This window comes from Chionomys nivalis, chromosome 5 (genome assembly GCF_950005125.1).
Source record: "Chionomys nivalis chromosome 5, mChiNiv1.1, whole genome shotgun sequence".
In the NCBI taxonomy this organism is placed as follows: domain Eukaryota; kingdom Metazoa; phylum Chordata; class Mammalia; order Rodentia; family Cricetidae; genus Chionomys; species Chionomys nivalis.
In genome coordinates this window covers 14,919,509-14,936,514 of record NC_080090.1, presented here as the reverse complement: position 1 = coordinate 14,936,514, position 17,006 = coordinate 14,919,509, and the positions used below count along the sequence as shown (strand labels likewise).

The 17,006-nt window shown below is 37.0% G+C and overlaps 1 protein-coding gene across 18 annotated transcripts in view; it reads left to right on the top strand.

The window, feature by feature from the left end:
• The window catches only part of Cdc42bpa (CDC42 binding protein kinase alpha), a 257,942-nt gene that overhangs the window by 209,559 nt on the left and 31,377 nt on the right, over positions 1-17,006 (top strand). For 12 of the 18 annotated variants that reach the window (XM_057769503.1, XM_057769501.1, XM_057769493.1 and 9 more), the window contains 4 exons: positions 11,599-11,682; positions 13,907-14,012; positions 15,084-15,220; positions 15,811-15,950. In XM_057769503.1, coding sequence (XP_057625486.1) covers positions 11,599-11,682; positions 13,907-14,012; positions 15,084-15,220; positions 15,811-15,950 — 467 coding nt within the window. Of the gene's footprint in view, positions 1-7,768; positions 7,874-11,598; positions 11,683-13,906; positions 14,013-15,083; positions 15,221-15,810; positions 15,951-17,006 lie in introns of all 18 variants that reach the window. The other 6 variants (XM_057769494.1, XM_057769486.1, XM_057769491.1 and 3 more) reach the window with 2 other exon arrangements.

Genomic DNA, 17,006 nt, shown 5'->3' with positions numbered 1-17,006 from the left:
ACAGTTAAGATTTATTTCCAAGATCTTCTCTTGAACAATACCAGAATATGCCATCCATTAGTGTTATGTGTTGCTTTTTACTATTTACTTTTTAAATTGTTCTTGTAATCATTAAGATAACTATTAAATTGACATGGCTCTTCTTTTTATGGATATCATATTTATTGGCTTTTGCTACATCAGTAACTCAATTAACTACTTAGATTTAACGCTGTAATATCTTCAATAGTGTCTAGAGGTTAAGTAAAGTAATAATGATTTTAAAGATGTTAGTTATTTGTGGGTGTGTGTGTATGAACTGTTGTGAGCTAATTTTGAAATTAATTATAGGCATTTTTAATTCTAGAACATTTAATGAATATCCTGAAGTTTTAATTGAGTTAAGTGCTTTTAAATGTTAAGAATAAACCATTAATTACAAATACATGGTAAGGATTAGGATTTAATTATAGCAAAATTATTAACATTTTGAAAAATGCAGTCCTATTGGTGATAATTAAAACTCCGATGAAGATAATATGTGACACTTTTTTCTCATTTGTTTTGTTAAGCTGCATTTGAGATAATATTAATAGTGGCAGCAATCCAGAAATTATATGATAGTGAGGTCTGTTTCCTGAGCTCTTTGCTTTTGATAGAATTCTTTCAAAAACCCGGAACTTTTTTTTTTAAAGTTTGATATACAAATTATTTTTGCCATGAATTTTTTTCATTTTTATTAAGCTTTGTTACTTGTGTTTATGAAGACCACACTTAAAAAGGAGAATGGTAATTTTTAAACTTCCAATTTTTAAAAAATCCAAACATTCTAAATGTTATTGTTTTTGTTTTTGTTTTTTTTTTGTTTTGTTTTGTTTTTGTTTTTCGAGACAGGGTTTCTCTGTGGCTTTGGAGCCTGTCCTGGAACTAGCTCTGTAGACCAGGCTGGTCTCGATAAATGTTATTGTTGAACTTTTTAATATTCCTACATACTTCCTCTTCAAAATATTACTCCAATGTAGCTACTTGTTTCTTTAAAGAAGAAAACAAAGTTGATTTTTTTAATGAAATTTTTAGTTCAAGAACATACAGCTCTAAAAAGCACATATAGTATTTTTGTTGTTCTGTTTTATTATGATTAATACTGGTTTGTCTTTCTAAAATGTAACTGTAGTTCTCAATGTAACCAGGGTTTATTAAATACAGCTAAGAAGATCATTTTTATTTTTTTCATTTTTTGTTCTTTAATTGTCACTAATTATTGAAAAACTAATCAATAAGGAAAACCAAATTAATACATGGCAAAGAATCTTCAAAAGAACAAAGAGATTTATATTAAAGGGTTCAAGAGTTATTTGAGTAGGCAATTACAAATTAAACTGATAATGGATCATTTTCTTTCTCTAGTATCTCACTGCCATGTCACATTGTCATGGGATTACAAAACATGCTGATCACAAAACACAAAAAATGTGCTGACTCTGGTTTGATTCCTGAGACATAGAATGTCCTTAATGGGAAACCTCTGTTTGCCCACATACCAATAAAATGGTGTGACTGCATGTTGATCCCGGCACTGGACAGTATAAGTACAGTACTCACTTCTGTTAGTTCTCGTTCTCATCGCTCATGGAGTAGGCCTGCTGTAAAATTTGAGTCAATATTGGTGGAAAACAGAAAGCTTTCTGCCCTTGGTTTAGAGATACTGAACTCGCCCGACCTAGAGGTAAAAGTTATTTGGGCTATTTATTCCTCGTCTCAAAGTTTCTTCTACCCAGGATTTCCTGTCTTACAGCTGAGCGTTAGGACTCCAGGCTTTCATGATAGCTCAAAAATTTTTTAGATTATTCTTCACATAGAAGTTTTCTGTATATAATTAATCTTCCACTTGGACACTTCATAAAAGCTTATGTTAATGAGTTAGTTTTAAGTTCTTAATATAAAATATTTCAGGACTGCTTGCAATTTGTATAATTATATAGACACTAGAAAGGGGAGAATACTAGGAAGTGACAAATACCCCTGATTTATGTAGCTAATAATTTGATCTGATTGCCTTCTCCTTAACTCTCCCCAAATTTGTGAACTAGGCAAGTTTGTCTTGAACCTCATTTTAATCTTTTACTCTCCTCTTCTTGTTCAAGTTCACTGTTAGAAAATATAACTTGACCTCTATGATCCTTATTGTTATGAATGCTTCTGTCATGGAGGCACCCTGGTAGAACACAGAGGACTGGCTGTGCAATGAAGAGATTGGATTCAGGCCTAACTTGGAACTTCTCAAAGCAAACCAATTTATTGGAATCATCTTTGCCACACATACATATGTAGTGTCCCTCTGTTTTAGTTTTAAAAATCTAAAAAGACTGAAGTTGATTAGTAACTGGGTTGGTTATGCTCACGAAACCCTTACTTCATAGATTATTTGAATGGTGGCCAGTACACACCACCCTAAGAGGCCTTGCTGTGTCTCCATAGAGGGCTGCTTCTGGTGTTTGTTACTACTAGTTTGTAATTCCTACAAAGTTGCCAGATTATTACAATTCACCATATTGAGACAAAGTTGACCATTTTATATGAACAACATATCACAGGATTGTTTTGGATATCCTGGGTTTTTTGTTTTTCCATATAAAATTGATTATTGTTCTTTCAAGGTCTGAAAAATTGTGTTAGGATTTTGAGGGAGATTGCACTGACTCTATAGATTGCTTTTGGTAGGATTGCCATTTTTACTAAGTTGATCCTACATATGCAAGAGCATGGGAGATCTTTCCATTTTTTGGTATCTTCTTCAGTTTCTTTGTTCCAAGACTTAAAGTTCTTGTCAAATGGGTCTTTCACTTCTTTGGTTAGTGTTACCCCCAAGATATTTTTATGTTATTTGTGGCTATTGTGAAAGGTGATGTTTCTCTGATTTCCCTCTCAGCTTCTTTATCATTTGCGTATAGGAGGGCTACTGATTTTTTTGGGTTGATCTTGTATCCTGCCACATCACTGAAGGTATTTATCAGCTGTAGGAGTTCTCTGGTAGAGTTTGTGGTATCACTAATGTACACTATCATATCGTCTGCAAATAATGAAAGTTTGACTTCTTCCTTTCCAATTTGAATCCCCTTGATCTCCTTTTGTTGTCTTATTACTATTGCTGAAACTTCAAGAACTATGTTGAAGAGATATGGAGAGAGTGGACAGCCTTTTCTTGTTCCTGATTTTAGTGCAATCGCTTTAAGTTTCTCTCCATTTAATTTGATGTTAGCTGTTGGCTTGCTATATATTGCTTTTATTATATTTAGATATATTTTTTGTATCCCTGATCTCTCCAAGACCTTTATCATGAAAGGGTGTTAGATTTTGTCAAATGCTTTTTCAGCATCTAATGAAATGATCATATGGTTTTTTTTCTTTCAGTTTATTTGTATGATGGATTACATTGATAGATTTTCATATGTTGAACCAGTTCTACATCTCTGGGATGAAGCTGACTTGATCATGGTGGATGATTTTTTTGATGTGTTCTTGGATTCGGTTTGCCAGTATTTTATTGAGTATTTTTGCATCCGTGTTCATAAGTGAGATTGGTCTGTAATTTTCTTTCTTGGTTGAGTCTTTGTATGGTTTTGGTATCAGGGTAACTGTAGCTTCATAAAAAGAGTTTGGCAATGACTCTTCTGTTTCTATTATGTGGAACACTTTGAGGAGTATAGGTATTACCTCTTCTTGGAAGTTCTGGTAGAAATCTGTACTAAAACCATCCGGCCCTGGGCTTTTTTTGGTTGGGAGGTTTTTGAGGACAGTTTCTATTTCTTAGCAGCGTATACGTCTATTTAAATTGCTTACCTGGTCTTGATTTAATTTTGGTGTATGGTATCTATCTAAAAAACTGTTCATTTCTTTTACATTTTCCAATTTTGTGGAGTACAGGTTTTTGTAGTATGACCTAATGATTCTCTGTATTTCCTCAGTGTTTGTTGCTATGTCCCCCTTTTCATTTCTGATTTTGTTAATGTTCTCTCTCTGCCTTTTGATTAGTTTGGATAAGAATTTGTCTATCTTGTTAATTTTCTCAAAGAACCAGCTCTTTGTTTCATTGATTCTTTGTATTGTTTTCTTTGTTTCTATTTTTGTTGATTTCAGCCCTCAATTTGATTATTTCCTGTCTTCTACTCCTCCTGGGTGAGTCTGCTTCTTTTTTTTTTCTAGAGCTTTCAGGCGTGCTGTTAAGTCACTAACGTGAACCTTCTCCGTTTTCTTTATGTGGGCACTTAGTGCTATGAACTTTCCTCTTAGCACTGCCTTCATAGTGTCCCATAGTTTGGGTATGTTGTGCCTTCATTTTCGTTGAGTTTAAAGAAGACTTTAATTTCTTTCTTTATTTCTTCCTTGACTCAGGGGTCAAGGAAGTAGTTGACTGTTCAATTTCCATGAGTTTGTAGACTTTCTGAGAGTAGTATTGTTGTTAAATTCTAACTTTAAACATGGTGATCCAATAAGACACAGGGGGTTACTCCAATATTTTTGTGTCTGTGGAGGTTTGCTTTGTGACTGATCAATTCTAATAGAGAAGGTTCCGTGAGGTGCTGAGAAGAAGTTATATTCTTTGTGTTTGGGTGGAATGTTCTATAGATGTCTGTTAAGGCCATTTGATTCATGACATCTGTTAATTCTCTTATTTCTCTGTTAAGTTTCTGTCTGGTTAGCCTGTCCCTTGGCGAGAGTGGAGTGTTGAAGTCTCCTACTATTAGTGTGCGGGGTTTAATGTGCAATTTTAAGTTTTAGTAATGTTTCTTTTATATATGTGGGTGATCTTGTATTAGGGGCATAGATGTTCAGGATTGAGACTTCATCTTGATAAATTGTTCCTGTTATGAGTATAAAGTGTCCTCCATCTTTTCTGATTGATTTATTTTGAAATCAGTTTTGTTAGATATTAGGATAGCTATACCTGCTTGTTTCTTCAGTCCATTTGATTGGAAAACCTTTTCCAAACCCATTACTCTGAGGTAGTGTCTATCTTTGAGGTTGAGATATGTTTCTTGTGTACAGCAGAAGGCTAAATCCTGTTTTCGTATCCATTCTCTTAGCCTCTGTCTTTTCATAGGTGAATTGAGTCCATTGATATTAAGCGATATTAATGACCAGTGGTTGTTAATTATGGTTTTTTGGTAGTAGCACTTGTGTGTTTCCCTTCTTTGGGTTATGCTGGTGGGGGGTTATCAGATGCCAGTATTTTTGTGGGTGCAGTTAGTTAGCTTCCTTGGGTTGGAGTTTTCCTTTTAGTACTATCTATAAGGCTGAGTTTGTGGATATGTTAAATCTGTTTTTGTCATGAACTATCTTGTTTTCTCCATAGATGGTGAATGAAAGCTTTCCTGGGATAGTAGTCTGGGCTTGCACCGTGGTCTCTTAGTGTCTGCAGCACATCTACTGAGGACCTTCTGGCTTTCATGGTTTCCATTGAGAAGTCAGGTGTAATTCTGATAGGTTTACCTTTATATGTTACTTGCCCTTTTTCCGTTGCAGCTCTTAATATTCTTTCTTTATTCTGTATGTTTTGTGTTTTGATTATTATATGGCGAGGGGATTTTTTTTTGTTTTGATCCAGTGTATTTGGTGTTCTGTAAGCTTCTTGCACCTTCATAGGGATATCCTTTTTTAGGTTGGGAAAGTTTTCTTCTATGATTTTGTTGAATATATTTTCTGTGCCTTTGAGCTGGAGTTCTTTTTCCTCTTCTACCCCTATTATTCTTAGGTTTGGTCTTTTCATGATATCCCAGATTTCCTAGATGTTTTGTGTTAAAAATTTGTTGGATTTAATGTTTTCTTTGACCAGTGAGTCTATTTCCTCTATAGTATCTTCAGTATCTGAGATTCTTTCTTCTATCTCTTGTATTCTGTTGGTTATACTTGTATCTTTAGTTCCTATTCATTTACCCAGATTTTCCATATCCAGAATTCCTTCTTGTTTATGTTTTCTTTATTACCTCTATTTCAGTCTTCAAGTCTTGAACTGTTTCCTTCACCTGTTTGATTGTTTTTTTCTTGAGTTTTCTTGGTTTTCTTTGAGGGATTTATTAATTTCTTCCAATTTTTTGTTTGTCTTCTCCATTTTTTTTCTTTTGTCTTTTTTTTTTTTTTTTTTTTTTTTTTGAGACAGGGTTTCTCTGTAGCTTTGGAACCTGTCCTGGAACTAGTTCTTGTCAACCAGACTGGCTTTAAACTCACAGAGATCCTCCTGCCTCTGCCTTCCAAGGCTGGGATTAAAGGCGTGCGCCACCACTGCCTGGCTCTCCTCCATTTCTTTAAGGGAGTTTTTCATTTCCTCTTTAAAGGTTTCTATCATTTTCATAAAGTTATGTTTAAAGTCATTTTCTTCTGCTTCTTCTGGGTTAGGATGATCGAGTCTTCCTGTAGTGTGACGGCTGAGTTCTGTTGTTACTGTGTTGCTTTTTAGTCATTGGAGGATTTCTTGCATTGGCACCTACCCATCTCTTCCTTCAAATGAGGCTTGCAAATGTCTTTGCATCTTGGTCCAATCTTTGTTTTGCAGTGGCTGTCTGAGTGTTTGGGAGTTTTCCTTGGTCTACTCTGTACTGTCAATGTCTGTCTCAAAAAGCCTGCTCTCTTGGTCTTCTCTCCTGGTTTGCTCTCTTGGTGCTCTCTCTTAATCGCCTAGGTGTTGTAGCAAGCTCTTGGCCCCCTCAGTATTATAGCAAGCTCTCAGCAATTAGGTGGGGTGTGGTTAGTAGCTTGGGGGTGTCCAGTGGATGGGTTTGGGTTTGCGGGGAGCCTAGCCACAGGAAATTCCCTGCTGGCTGGCTGGCTGGCTAGAAAAGCCAAGGGAGTTGGGAGAGAGGCCCTGGGGTTTTGTCCTACTGAGGAAGACCTAGAGAGTCCTGCCATGTGACTGTTCACTCACCTCTTAAGTCCCCTCAGTATTGGCACAAGCTGTGTTTTGGAGTTCCACCAAGGTTGCAGGAGGATAGGCGGGATTGGGGGCAGGGTTTGGCTGGTAGTTTGGATGGCCACTGGATGTGTTTGTGTTTTGGGGGAGCCTAGCTGCAGGGAACTCCTGCTGACTGGCTAGAAAAGCTGAGGGAGCTGGGGGAGGGGCCCAGGGTTTTGTCCCACTGGGGAGGACCTAGAGAGTAGAGTGTCCTGCCTTGAGGCTCTTCACTCACCTTTCAAGTCCCCTCAGTATTGGCATAAGCTGTGTTTCAGAGTTCCACTGAGGTTGCAGCAGATGTAGTACTTCTTACTGCTGTAAACAGAACAGTTGCCATTAATGACCAGCACAAGGGCATGTTAAATTCCTTTTACTTTCAATTAATACCTGGTAAAGGACTCAGTTTCACTGTGTAGGACAAAACTATGTCTAATTTACAAAAGTTTTCCATGGAGTACAGATAATATACCGTGTAAGCCAGTGCTCATGGTAAGAGATGAACAGCAAGCTTAGGGCCGGAGCTTTGGTTAACTGCTTAGGAACTGTTTGAATGCCTGCCTGTACCCACTACCTATAGAAGGCCACTCACCTGTAACTCCCATACAGTTGCCAAATTATAGCAGTTCTCCATATTTAACAAAATGCTTGTTTGTAGTAAAACTCATGCTTTTGCAAAATGCCATCCCTAATGTTAATATTCAAATGTGAATTTTGTTTTTTTTAAATCCTCCTTAAGAATTGTTGTCATGTCCATGCCTTAAGAGTTACATATTGTTAAAACGTAATTTCTTGGATTGTTTTTTTTTGTTTGTTTGTTTTTTGTTCCCTGACTTATTTTCCTAGACTGATCCTGTTGGCAGCACTTATATATGGAACCAGAGCATCAAGTTTTACATCCAGTCAAGGTCCACATCTCCTTCCACATCTAGTGAAGCTGAGCCAGTTAAGGTGCTTCCCTGGAGCAGCATTGCTCCACAACTGAACATTTGTATTCAGGAAAGGGAATTGAAAATTTTAAGTGAAATCTGCCTGATTAAGTACATTGTATAGTAAGTTAACAGTTCAGCTGGGCGGTGGTGGCGCACGCCTTTAATCCCAGCACTTGGGAGGCAGAGGCAGGTGAATCTCTGTGAGTTCGAGACCGGCCTGGTCTACAGAGCTAGTTCCAGGACAGGCTCCAAAGCCACAGAGAAACCCTGTCTCAAAAAACCAAAAAAATAAAATAAAAAAAAAAGTAAGTTAACAGTTCATTAGACGTCATTACATTTTGATAAAACACAGAGAAATAGAAGATTACCACTCACATTCACCTGAAACAGGCAAAAATAGGTAGGTAGGTAGGTAGGTAGGTAGGTAACTAAAAATAGTCTATAGTTAGAGAAGTATGTAGATATATACTTGTGTAAATATTATATTCAAAACTAATGGTATTATTGACAGTATTAGATACAAACTAAGCACATGGCATTGAAAGTACCATTCTTGATTCATGTGTTTTAATTCTTCTAACAAGTTTAATAAGCTATGATATAACTAATTCATTGCATCCTAAACCCAGCTTTTAAATGAAATTGTTACTACTGTAACAACTGAACAACTGTGGCAGTGGGATAGTTTAGTTTAACTGCTCAATCAGCTATGGGTACTCAACTAAAGCCTGCTCTTTAATAGTCAAAAATACAATGTTATGTTAATAATTCATGTTAGTAAAGTACTATAAGCAGCCCATTGGTCAGTTTTCTCCCTAAAGACCATTTGACATCCTAGTTGGAAGAATGTGCATTTAATTCATTTATTATATATATATAAGGTGTTAGGTAATGGTCTCACCAGTCACCACCACAAAGAATGACATGGATCTGGAACACATTTCTTTCTTTCTTCCTTCCTTTCTTTCTTCCTTTCTTTCTTTCTTTCTTTCTTTCTTTCTTTCTTTCTTTCTTTCTTTCTTTCTTTCTTTCTTTCTTTCTTGTTTGCTTGTTTGTTTGTTTTGGACAACCAACTGTGATTTAGAGCTTTGCAAAATAACGGTAACAATAACTACTACGATGCAATGAAATGCACTGCTCTCACACTGTATAAATATCCTTCTGTTGTGGGATACTTACATTGCTTCCAGCTCTTCATTGCCGAAATTAGTCCTGAGGGGATCTTAGTATTTTTGCTTTTGCAGATGGGCAGTTTGGGTGCAAACTGGTTGTATGTTATATATACTTTAAACTTTAACTAGATCTTCCCAAATGTTTTTCACAGTGCTTGGATCCATTTTCATCCTCCTCCACCCCACAGCAGCATGTGAGAGTTCCCATTTCTCCACATCCCTACCAGCCCTTGGTGCAATCAGATACTAACTTTTGCCAGTGGGATGAGTGTGAAGCAGCATTTTTGTTAACTTAGGTTTCTCCCTTTTCTAATTGTATTTAGCATCTTTTTCTATGTTCATTGGCTGCTAATGATTTGCCTGTTGATGTCTTTTTGTTCCATTAATTTTTCTGTTGTTTTGTTTTTTGTTATTTTTAAGTCTAGGTATGAGTTCTTTGCTACGTATTATTGGTTGCAAGCATTTTCTTTCAGTCTGAGGATAATTTTTAAATTTTGTTTTTCAAAAGTCTTGACCAGCTTACCAGTCTTTTCCTGTACAACTTCTGCTTTTGTGGTTTTTAAAGTAGTTTTTCTTTATGAAAATACTATTTTTCTTCCTTATTTTCTTCTAAAGTTTAAAATTGCATTTTTATGTATTTAAGACTTTAATCAAATTGAAATTGATTGCTATGTGATGTGGTAAATAGAATTCCAATATTTTCTCTCCATATAAACCCTTGAGTCGCCTATATTTCACCCTCTGCAGTACTGTCTTCGCTTTGGTGTGTGGGTCTGTTGTGGGCGTTTCTGTCATTTTGCTTATTCTTGCGCTGATTCTACGTTTCTTAATCACTGTAGCCCTAAACAGTTTTTGGGTGCTGCTCATAGCCACCGTGTTCTTTTTCTTGTTGACCCTTTAGTTTGGCATACTATTTTAGTGTCGGTGTGCCAAATTCCACGTGAGGCTTTTAATCGGAATTACATTGACTTTATAGACTGACATGAGGGAAGGTCGTATCTTCACAATATCACCCTCCATAGGGTACTTCCACCTCTCTGAGCATGGTGGGCACAGTAGTTACTTCTCTCCATTCTTCGGTAGAGTTCATTGCTTTCATGTGTTCCATGTGACTTGTTGATTTGTCCTGGTGCCCTGAATTTTGTGTTGCTGTGTAAGTGAAATCCAGTTAAATGCAGTTTTAATTAGGTACTGTTGATCTTTTATTCAGCACATTTGTTTTAGTCTTTAATTTTAATAACTTCTCTGGGACTTTCTGTAGAACGCTAATGACCATTTATTTACTATTGTGTTTTGTTATCTTTTGCATAGATTTTTTTTCAGCATTCCTCTTTTATCTGTTATATTTATCTTCTCAAATCTTAAATTATAGGTTGGGCTAAATGTTTTTTTTTAAGCTATTCAAAAGTAAACAAAATTTAAATTGAATATAAACTTAAAATTCACAAAAAATCTGACACAGTCAAATTCCATACCAGGATTATAGTTTATAGATGATTAGTTTTAGAGGTTATGGTTATAAGCAACTTTCTTGTAATATTTTAATACTCTGTGACTTTATGCAAGGCTCAACTTGTTTTCCATGATTGCTTGCTTTGCATCCTAAAAAGAAGTTACTGTCTTTTGTTGTTTTTTGTTTGTTACTTTGCTGATTAAGCAGTGTACCCTCCTCCCCACAATAACATCCAATAAAATCAAATCACTGGCTCTTTTTAATTCAAAGAAACATATAATACTTGATAAAGTAGACTTCATTTTACTTACAGTAGAGATATGACTTATAACTAAATTTGAATTAAATTCATAATGCCAATAATAATATATAATTTTAACTCCTATATTTAAAATTAATGTCTGTGTAAAAATCCCACTAATCTCCATATATTCAGATCTATGTAATTATATTCCATATACATAATATATTCTAAATGTGGAAATCATGTAGTTAGAATTTTCTAGGACTGATGATATGGCTCAGCAAGTACAGCACTTGTTGGGCAAACCTGAGCTTCATCTCTAGAGCCCACAGAAAGTTAAAAACAGAGAAGTGACGTCACAGAGTTGTCCTCTGACAGTTTATGCATTCATCTGACTCACACATATACATGCATACACACACACACAAGCACAAACTCAAGTACAGTAAAAAGTTGTTTAAAAATTAATCTTGTGTGTATGATATTAATTCATATCATAAATCTTTCTTAAATATTTAGTTACTTTGAAGGATCAATGTGACAAAATTTGAATGAATGTGAAAATATCTTCATTTTTTTGTAAATTACATACTGTGATTTTTGTTTTCTCTGGATTTTATTTTCTAATTTATTTCTTTTTAAATTTAAATTTCCAAATTGAAATCATTATAATTAAAAAATAACTCATTTGTAAATATAGTGAGCTCAGACTTGAAGTACAGTTCTGGGAAAACTTGAACCTCAGGGAGCTGAGGCACTCTCTCCTTAGCATTGTTGAAATGTTGTTGGTTTATTTGCTCTGGTCTCTTTCTAGTTGTTTTCTAAATAAAGTGAGTTTTTCACGACATTCATTTCCTCTTTTGCCTGGGATTCAGATTGCAGACTGTGCTCCACTTCCAGTTCACACGCCAACCTTAAGGAAAAAGGGATGCCCTGCTTCAACTGCCTTTCCACCGAAGGTATTTGCTCTAAACATACTGTGTTCTAAAACATGAGAGTGGATTTCTTCTACTTTGGATATTTGCTGTGAGTTTTGTTGCCGATTTCCTCAAAGCTATAAAATAAAAAATTTAGGAAGAAAATAAATTTAATAATAAATGTAAATACCATTCTGAATATTGGAAGGAGTATACAGTATATTTAATTCTTAAATTCTGTGTTTCATAGCCCATTAGAGGAACCCTTATTTTGGTTTTTCGAGACAGGGTTTCTCTGTAGCTTTGGTGCCCGTCCCGGAACTAGCTCTTGTAGACCAGGCAGGCCTCAAACTCCCAGAGATCCGCCTGCCTCTGCCTCCCGAGTGCTGGGATTAAAGGCGTGCGCCACCACCGCCCAGCCAGGAACCCTTATTTTGTCACCTGATAAAAGCATTAAGTTGAAGCTCTCTTCAAAGAATATGAGCCTGAGTTTCATCAAACAGCAAAAAGTACCCCCATCCTACTATGACCAGGGCACTGTGTATGGCAAGACATGAAGACTGAGTCCTTGTTTAGGCCTATGGAAAGAAAGAACATAAACTATGAATAATCACAAATGAATGTGAGCAATGGCTCTGAAAACTAATTTTAAAAAGTATGAAGAGAGCTGGGTGCTGGCGGCACATATCTTTAATCCCACTACTTGGGAGGCAGAGGCAGGTGGATCTCTGAATTTGAGGCCAGCTTACAAAGCAAGTTCCAGGATCGCCAGGGCTATACAGAAAAGCATTGTTTTGAAAAACAAAAACATGCTAAAAAGAAATAACCACAAACCATTACATATTGAGACAAGACAGAATATGAATTTAAAATAAATATAATAAGTATCCTTACAAAGATGGGTAATGTCAGACAGGATAAAACAGTGATAAGAAAAAATAATCTAGAAGAACTTGACAAAAGAAAATAACTGCTGAGATCTATAAAGAGCTTTAATAACAGAGTGAAAAGAATAGATATAATAGAAAAACAAATCAGTTAGAAAATGAAATGAAAAATTTGAAAGTTAAGGTATATGACAGGAATGGTGTCAACATTTACATAATATAGTATGACTTTCAGTAGGAAAAACGTGAAATTAAAGAAATAGGAGAGGGTCTAGAATGATGGCTCTGTAGTTAAGAGCACTCGCTGTTCTCCAGAGGACCAGAGTCCCTTTCTCAGCACCTATATCAGGCAGCTCACAACTGCCTCTAACTCCATCTCTAGGGGATCTGATGCCCTCTTCTGACCTCAAGGGCACCTTTGTACACTTGGCATATACAGTGACTCACAAACACAAAAATACATTTTTGAAGAAATAATGACCTAAAATTTCTTCAAATTAGAGATGAAAAGCTTCAGTAAAGGATGCAAGAAAACACTTAAGACATATTCAAAATGTTTAAATAAAAGAAATGGGCTTATTTAAATGATAGGAACTTAAATAACCAATTGGAGATGGAAAAGTTCAGAAATGAAGATGCCAGGCTTGAGCTATGACCCCTCTGGCGAAGGTGCTGGTTGTGCAACCTGATTACGCAAGCTACCCCCAGAGCCCATTTGAAGAGCCAGGTACCATGGTACATATCTGTAACTTTAGGACTGTCAGATGGGAAGGGCAGACTGGAAGGTCTCCTGGAAGCTTAAGCGCCAGCTAACCTGGAGTACACAGTGTAGCAGCGGAGACAGCAGGACATGCTGCCTCAGCAGAGCACAAGAAAAGAACTGACTCTTGAAAGCTGTCCTCTGATCTCCACAAGTCCTGTGGCACATGCATACCTACGCCCTGCCCCAAAATAATAATAATAGTATCTTTAAAGATGCAAGATAAAGGAAGACTTGAGGTGATAGATGAAAGAATCCCAAAGAAAGCTGAAATTAAGGGGAGATATTTCAGATATATAAATTTTAAACTCAAAGATCAGACAATGACTTAAAGATAAAAAAGAATCTCATTTCTGTCAGTCAACTGAGGAAAGGAGGAAAGACTCAAGTACAAAAATGGCCAACAGATTAGAATAAAAGAGCCAATATTTGTGAAATAATAGTCACTAACAAATCAAAAGCTATCAGAAATGCTAGAAGTTATTTTCAAGAAAGACTCTGAAAGTACAAGATGTGCAGCGTGCATGAGGTTTGTCTGGTACATGAGAAGTGCCTGCAGTTCCATGTGGACGTGCAATGAGAGCTGGAAGGATTAACTCTTCCATCAATTATTTTGCAGCGCAAGACTCATCAATTTTTCGTGAAGTCTTTCACTGCCCCTACAAAGTGCCATCAGTGCACCTCCTTGATGGTTGGTTTGATAAGACAGGGCTGTGCCTGTGAAGGTAAGAACAGCAGGAAAGAAAAGGTGACTTCTTGGCTTTATAACAGTGCTGTTGCCAACTAGCTGTCCAGGCTCTAAGCAGACAGATGAGTTTGAATGCCATCACTGCTGCTGTCACCTCTGTGACTCTGAACAAGTAGTGTGGAACAGAGATGCTAGAAAATGCTCAGTAGAGTTAGCTCTTATCCTGTCTGGTAGTGAAAACATGGAGAATACAACTCCATGCATTTCTTTACACATTCATAGTCATTGAAACACTTGTTTCCAAACAGTCAGTAAAAGTTGCCAGACACAGGGCCTGGAGAAATGGCTTAGTGAATAAGGTGCTTACCACCCAAGCATAAGGGCTAGAGTTTGAGTCTCCAGCACTCATGCCAGGTTGCCCAACTGTAATCCCAGACTCAGGAGATAGAAAGGAGATCTTGAGGGTGCTGGCATGCTGGACCAGCTGAAGTGTTGTTGAACTCCAGGTTCAGTGAGAAACCTGGCCTCAGAAAATGAGGTGGGGGTGACAGATGGAGGTAGATACCTGACATCAGCCTTGGGCTTCACATCCTCATATACATGTGAACATGTACTCATACACAGGCAAACACATAAGCATGCGTGAATAACACACACAAATTAATCAATTCAACGTTGCTGATAGAGACATCAAATAGCTGAGTGCTCATTAGTAACTCTGCAAGAGAATTTCAGGGCTGATGATGAGTTGCATTGAATAAAGAGCTAAAAAAACTGTTCAGAGACCACTTTGGTAGAAATTATAAGTTTAAATCAGCCATGTTATTTACAAGATTTGGATTTTTTGTTTGTTGTTCTGTCTTACCCATTTGCTTCTCAATTTTATCACTAATATTAAAGAGAATAATATAAATAATAAAAAACATTTGCTACTTCTCAATGAATTTCTGACTGACAGGCAACTGAATCTGTTTCCCTAGTGATAAAAGAGTTGTTTAAAATAAAACAGAAAATCGGCATTCATCTAACTCGCACGATGCAATTAGTGCCCAGTGAATTTTGTTGTTGTTGTTGTTAATCTAAATTGTGTCCTTTTTCCCTCCAAAAGTGTGTGGGTTCTCATGTCATATAACATGTGTGAACAAAGCTCCAACTGCTTGTCCGGTTCCTCCTGAGCAGACTAAAGGTCCACTTGGTATAGACCCACAGAAGGGAGTAGGAACAGCATATGAGGGCCATGTCAGGGTGAGTACCTCTGCTTAGTTACTCAGTAAGCACAACTTGACAGAAAATTCAGTGAATCAAACTCATTTAAATAATATTTTATCTAGAGTCATAATTACTTGGAAATAAATTCTAAAATATCACAGAGTTTTCTGTACTCTCTGTATCTTGAGATTTACGAATGTCAAAAATCACCGTAATGGTCTTGCCTGAGAGGTAGACTGTGGTTGAGGTGTTAGGAAATATTAAGACATAAGCTCATCATCCTAGGCACAGTTCCAGTGGGAAGTGAATGCCATTTTCCTCTTACAACCAAATTTACTATTTATGCTATCTCTCTTAAAAAAAAAAAAAAAAAAAAAGCTGAGTAAATTTTATTTTAGAGTTGTCAGTCTGAAATGGTACCATTTAAAGCTTATAAAGCCATCCAGAGTCTGACAAGTGTGTTCTCACTGTCCCCTTACTAGTGGTACTGTGTCCCACTTGCTGCCTTACCAGCTAGAAAGCAGACCTAGAGCAGGACCAGCAGACCTAGAGCAGGACCAGGGGCTCACACTGTCATTTTTATTTGAGTTGTCTTTGTTTGTTTGTCTGACTAAAACAAAACCAAGATCCCTAAGCCAGCTGGAGTGAAGAAAGGGTGGCAGAGAGCATTGGCTGTAGTCTGTGACTTCAAACTATTTCTCTACGATATTGCGGAAGGAAAAGCATCTCAGCCCAGCTCTGTCATTAGTCAAGTGATTGACATGAGGTAAGCCCCGAGGGATGAAGATGTATGTGTCACCGCAGCATAGGAAGTAGTTTATGATCTTTCTTTTATGTTACTATGCTTCGTATTAAATAGCCTAATTTTGGGTCAATTTTTGAATTTAGTCCTGTGGCTCCTATAATATACTAGAAAGTAGGGAGGTAGGGGTGGTTCTAGGGCAAGTTGGTCTTGAGTGTGTGGAGATAAAAGCCAAAGTTTGACTCTAAAAAACCAATTTAAAGATTATGACATAAGAATCCTAAATACGTGCTCACCTGTCATCATCTAGAAGTGCAAAGTTATTCTGTGAAAATAAAGGACATAACATCTCACACCAGCCCCAGAATCTGTGTGTCTAGCTCCATTGTCCAGACTCTTCTTGAGCACCCTCTTCCTCCTTTTCTAGGAGCTCCAGGCACTGTGCTGGGAGATTTTATTTTCTCCTACAGCTTCAGCCATTACTCCTGATTGATGTATCCTACGCAGGCCTCTAATTTAGACACAGCCATTGCTGAAAATGCACATCTCCAGCTATGCCTATTGGTGCCTGAAACACAGTGAAATATGGAAGGATTGGTATAGAGAATATCAGCAGGAGAGATTTGGCAGACTGGCTAGTGGACTGAATGTAAAGATTGGGGGAGGGGGGGCTAGGCAAAAGAGAGCTCCTTAGCCCACATTAACGTTAAGAATAGCACGAACAACAGCAAAACCATCTGTTAAAACAAGGATAAGACAGCCAGGCGGTAGTGGTGCCCGCCTTTAATCCCAGCACTTGAGAGGCAGAGGCAGGCAGATCTCTGTGAGTGTAAGATCAGTCTGGTCTACAAGAGCTAGTTCCAGGACAGGCCCCAAAGCTACAGAGAAACCCTGTCTTGAAAAACATAGATAGATAGATAGATAGATAGATAGATAGATAGATAGATAGATAGATAGATAGATAGATAGATAGATAGATAGACAAACCTAAATAAATAAATAAAAGCCACGATGACAACAGGTCAAGGATAAATCATTGTTTTAGGTGCTGAAGTCACAGTGTCTGATGAACTCGATTGA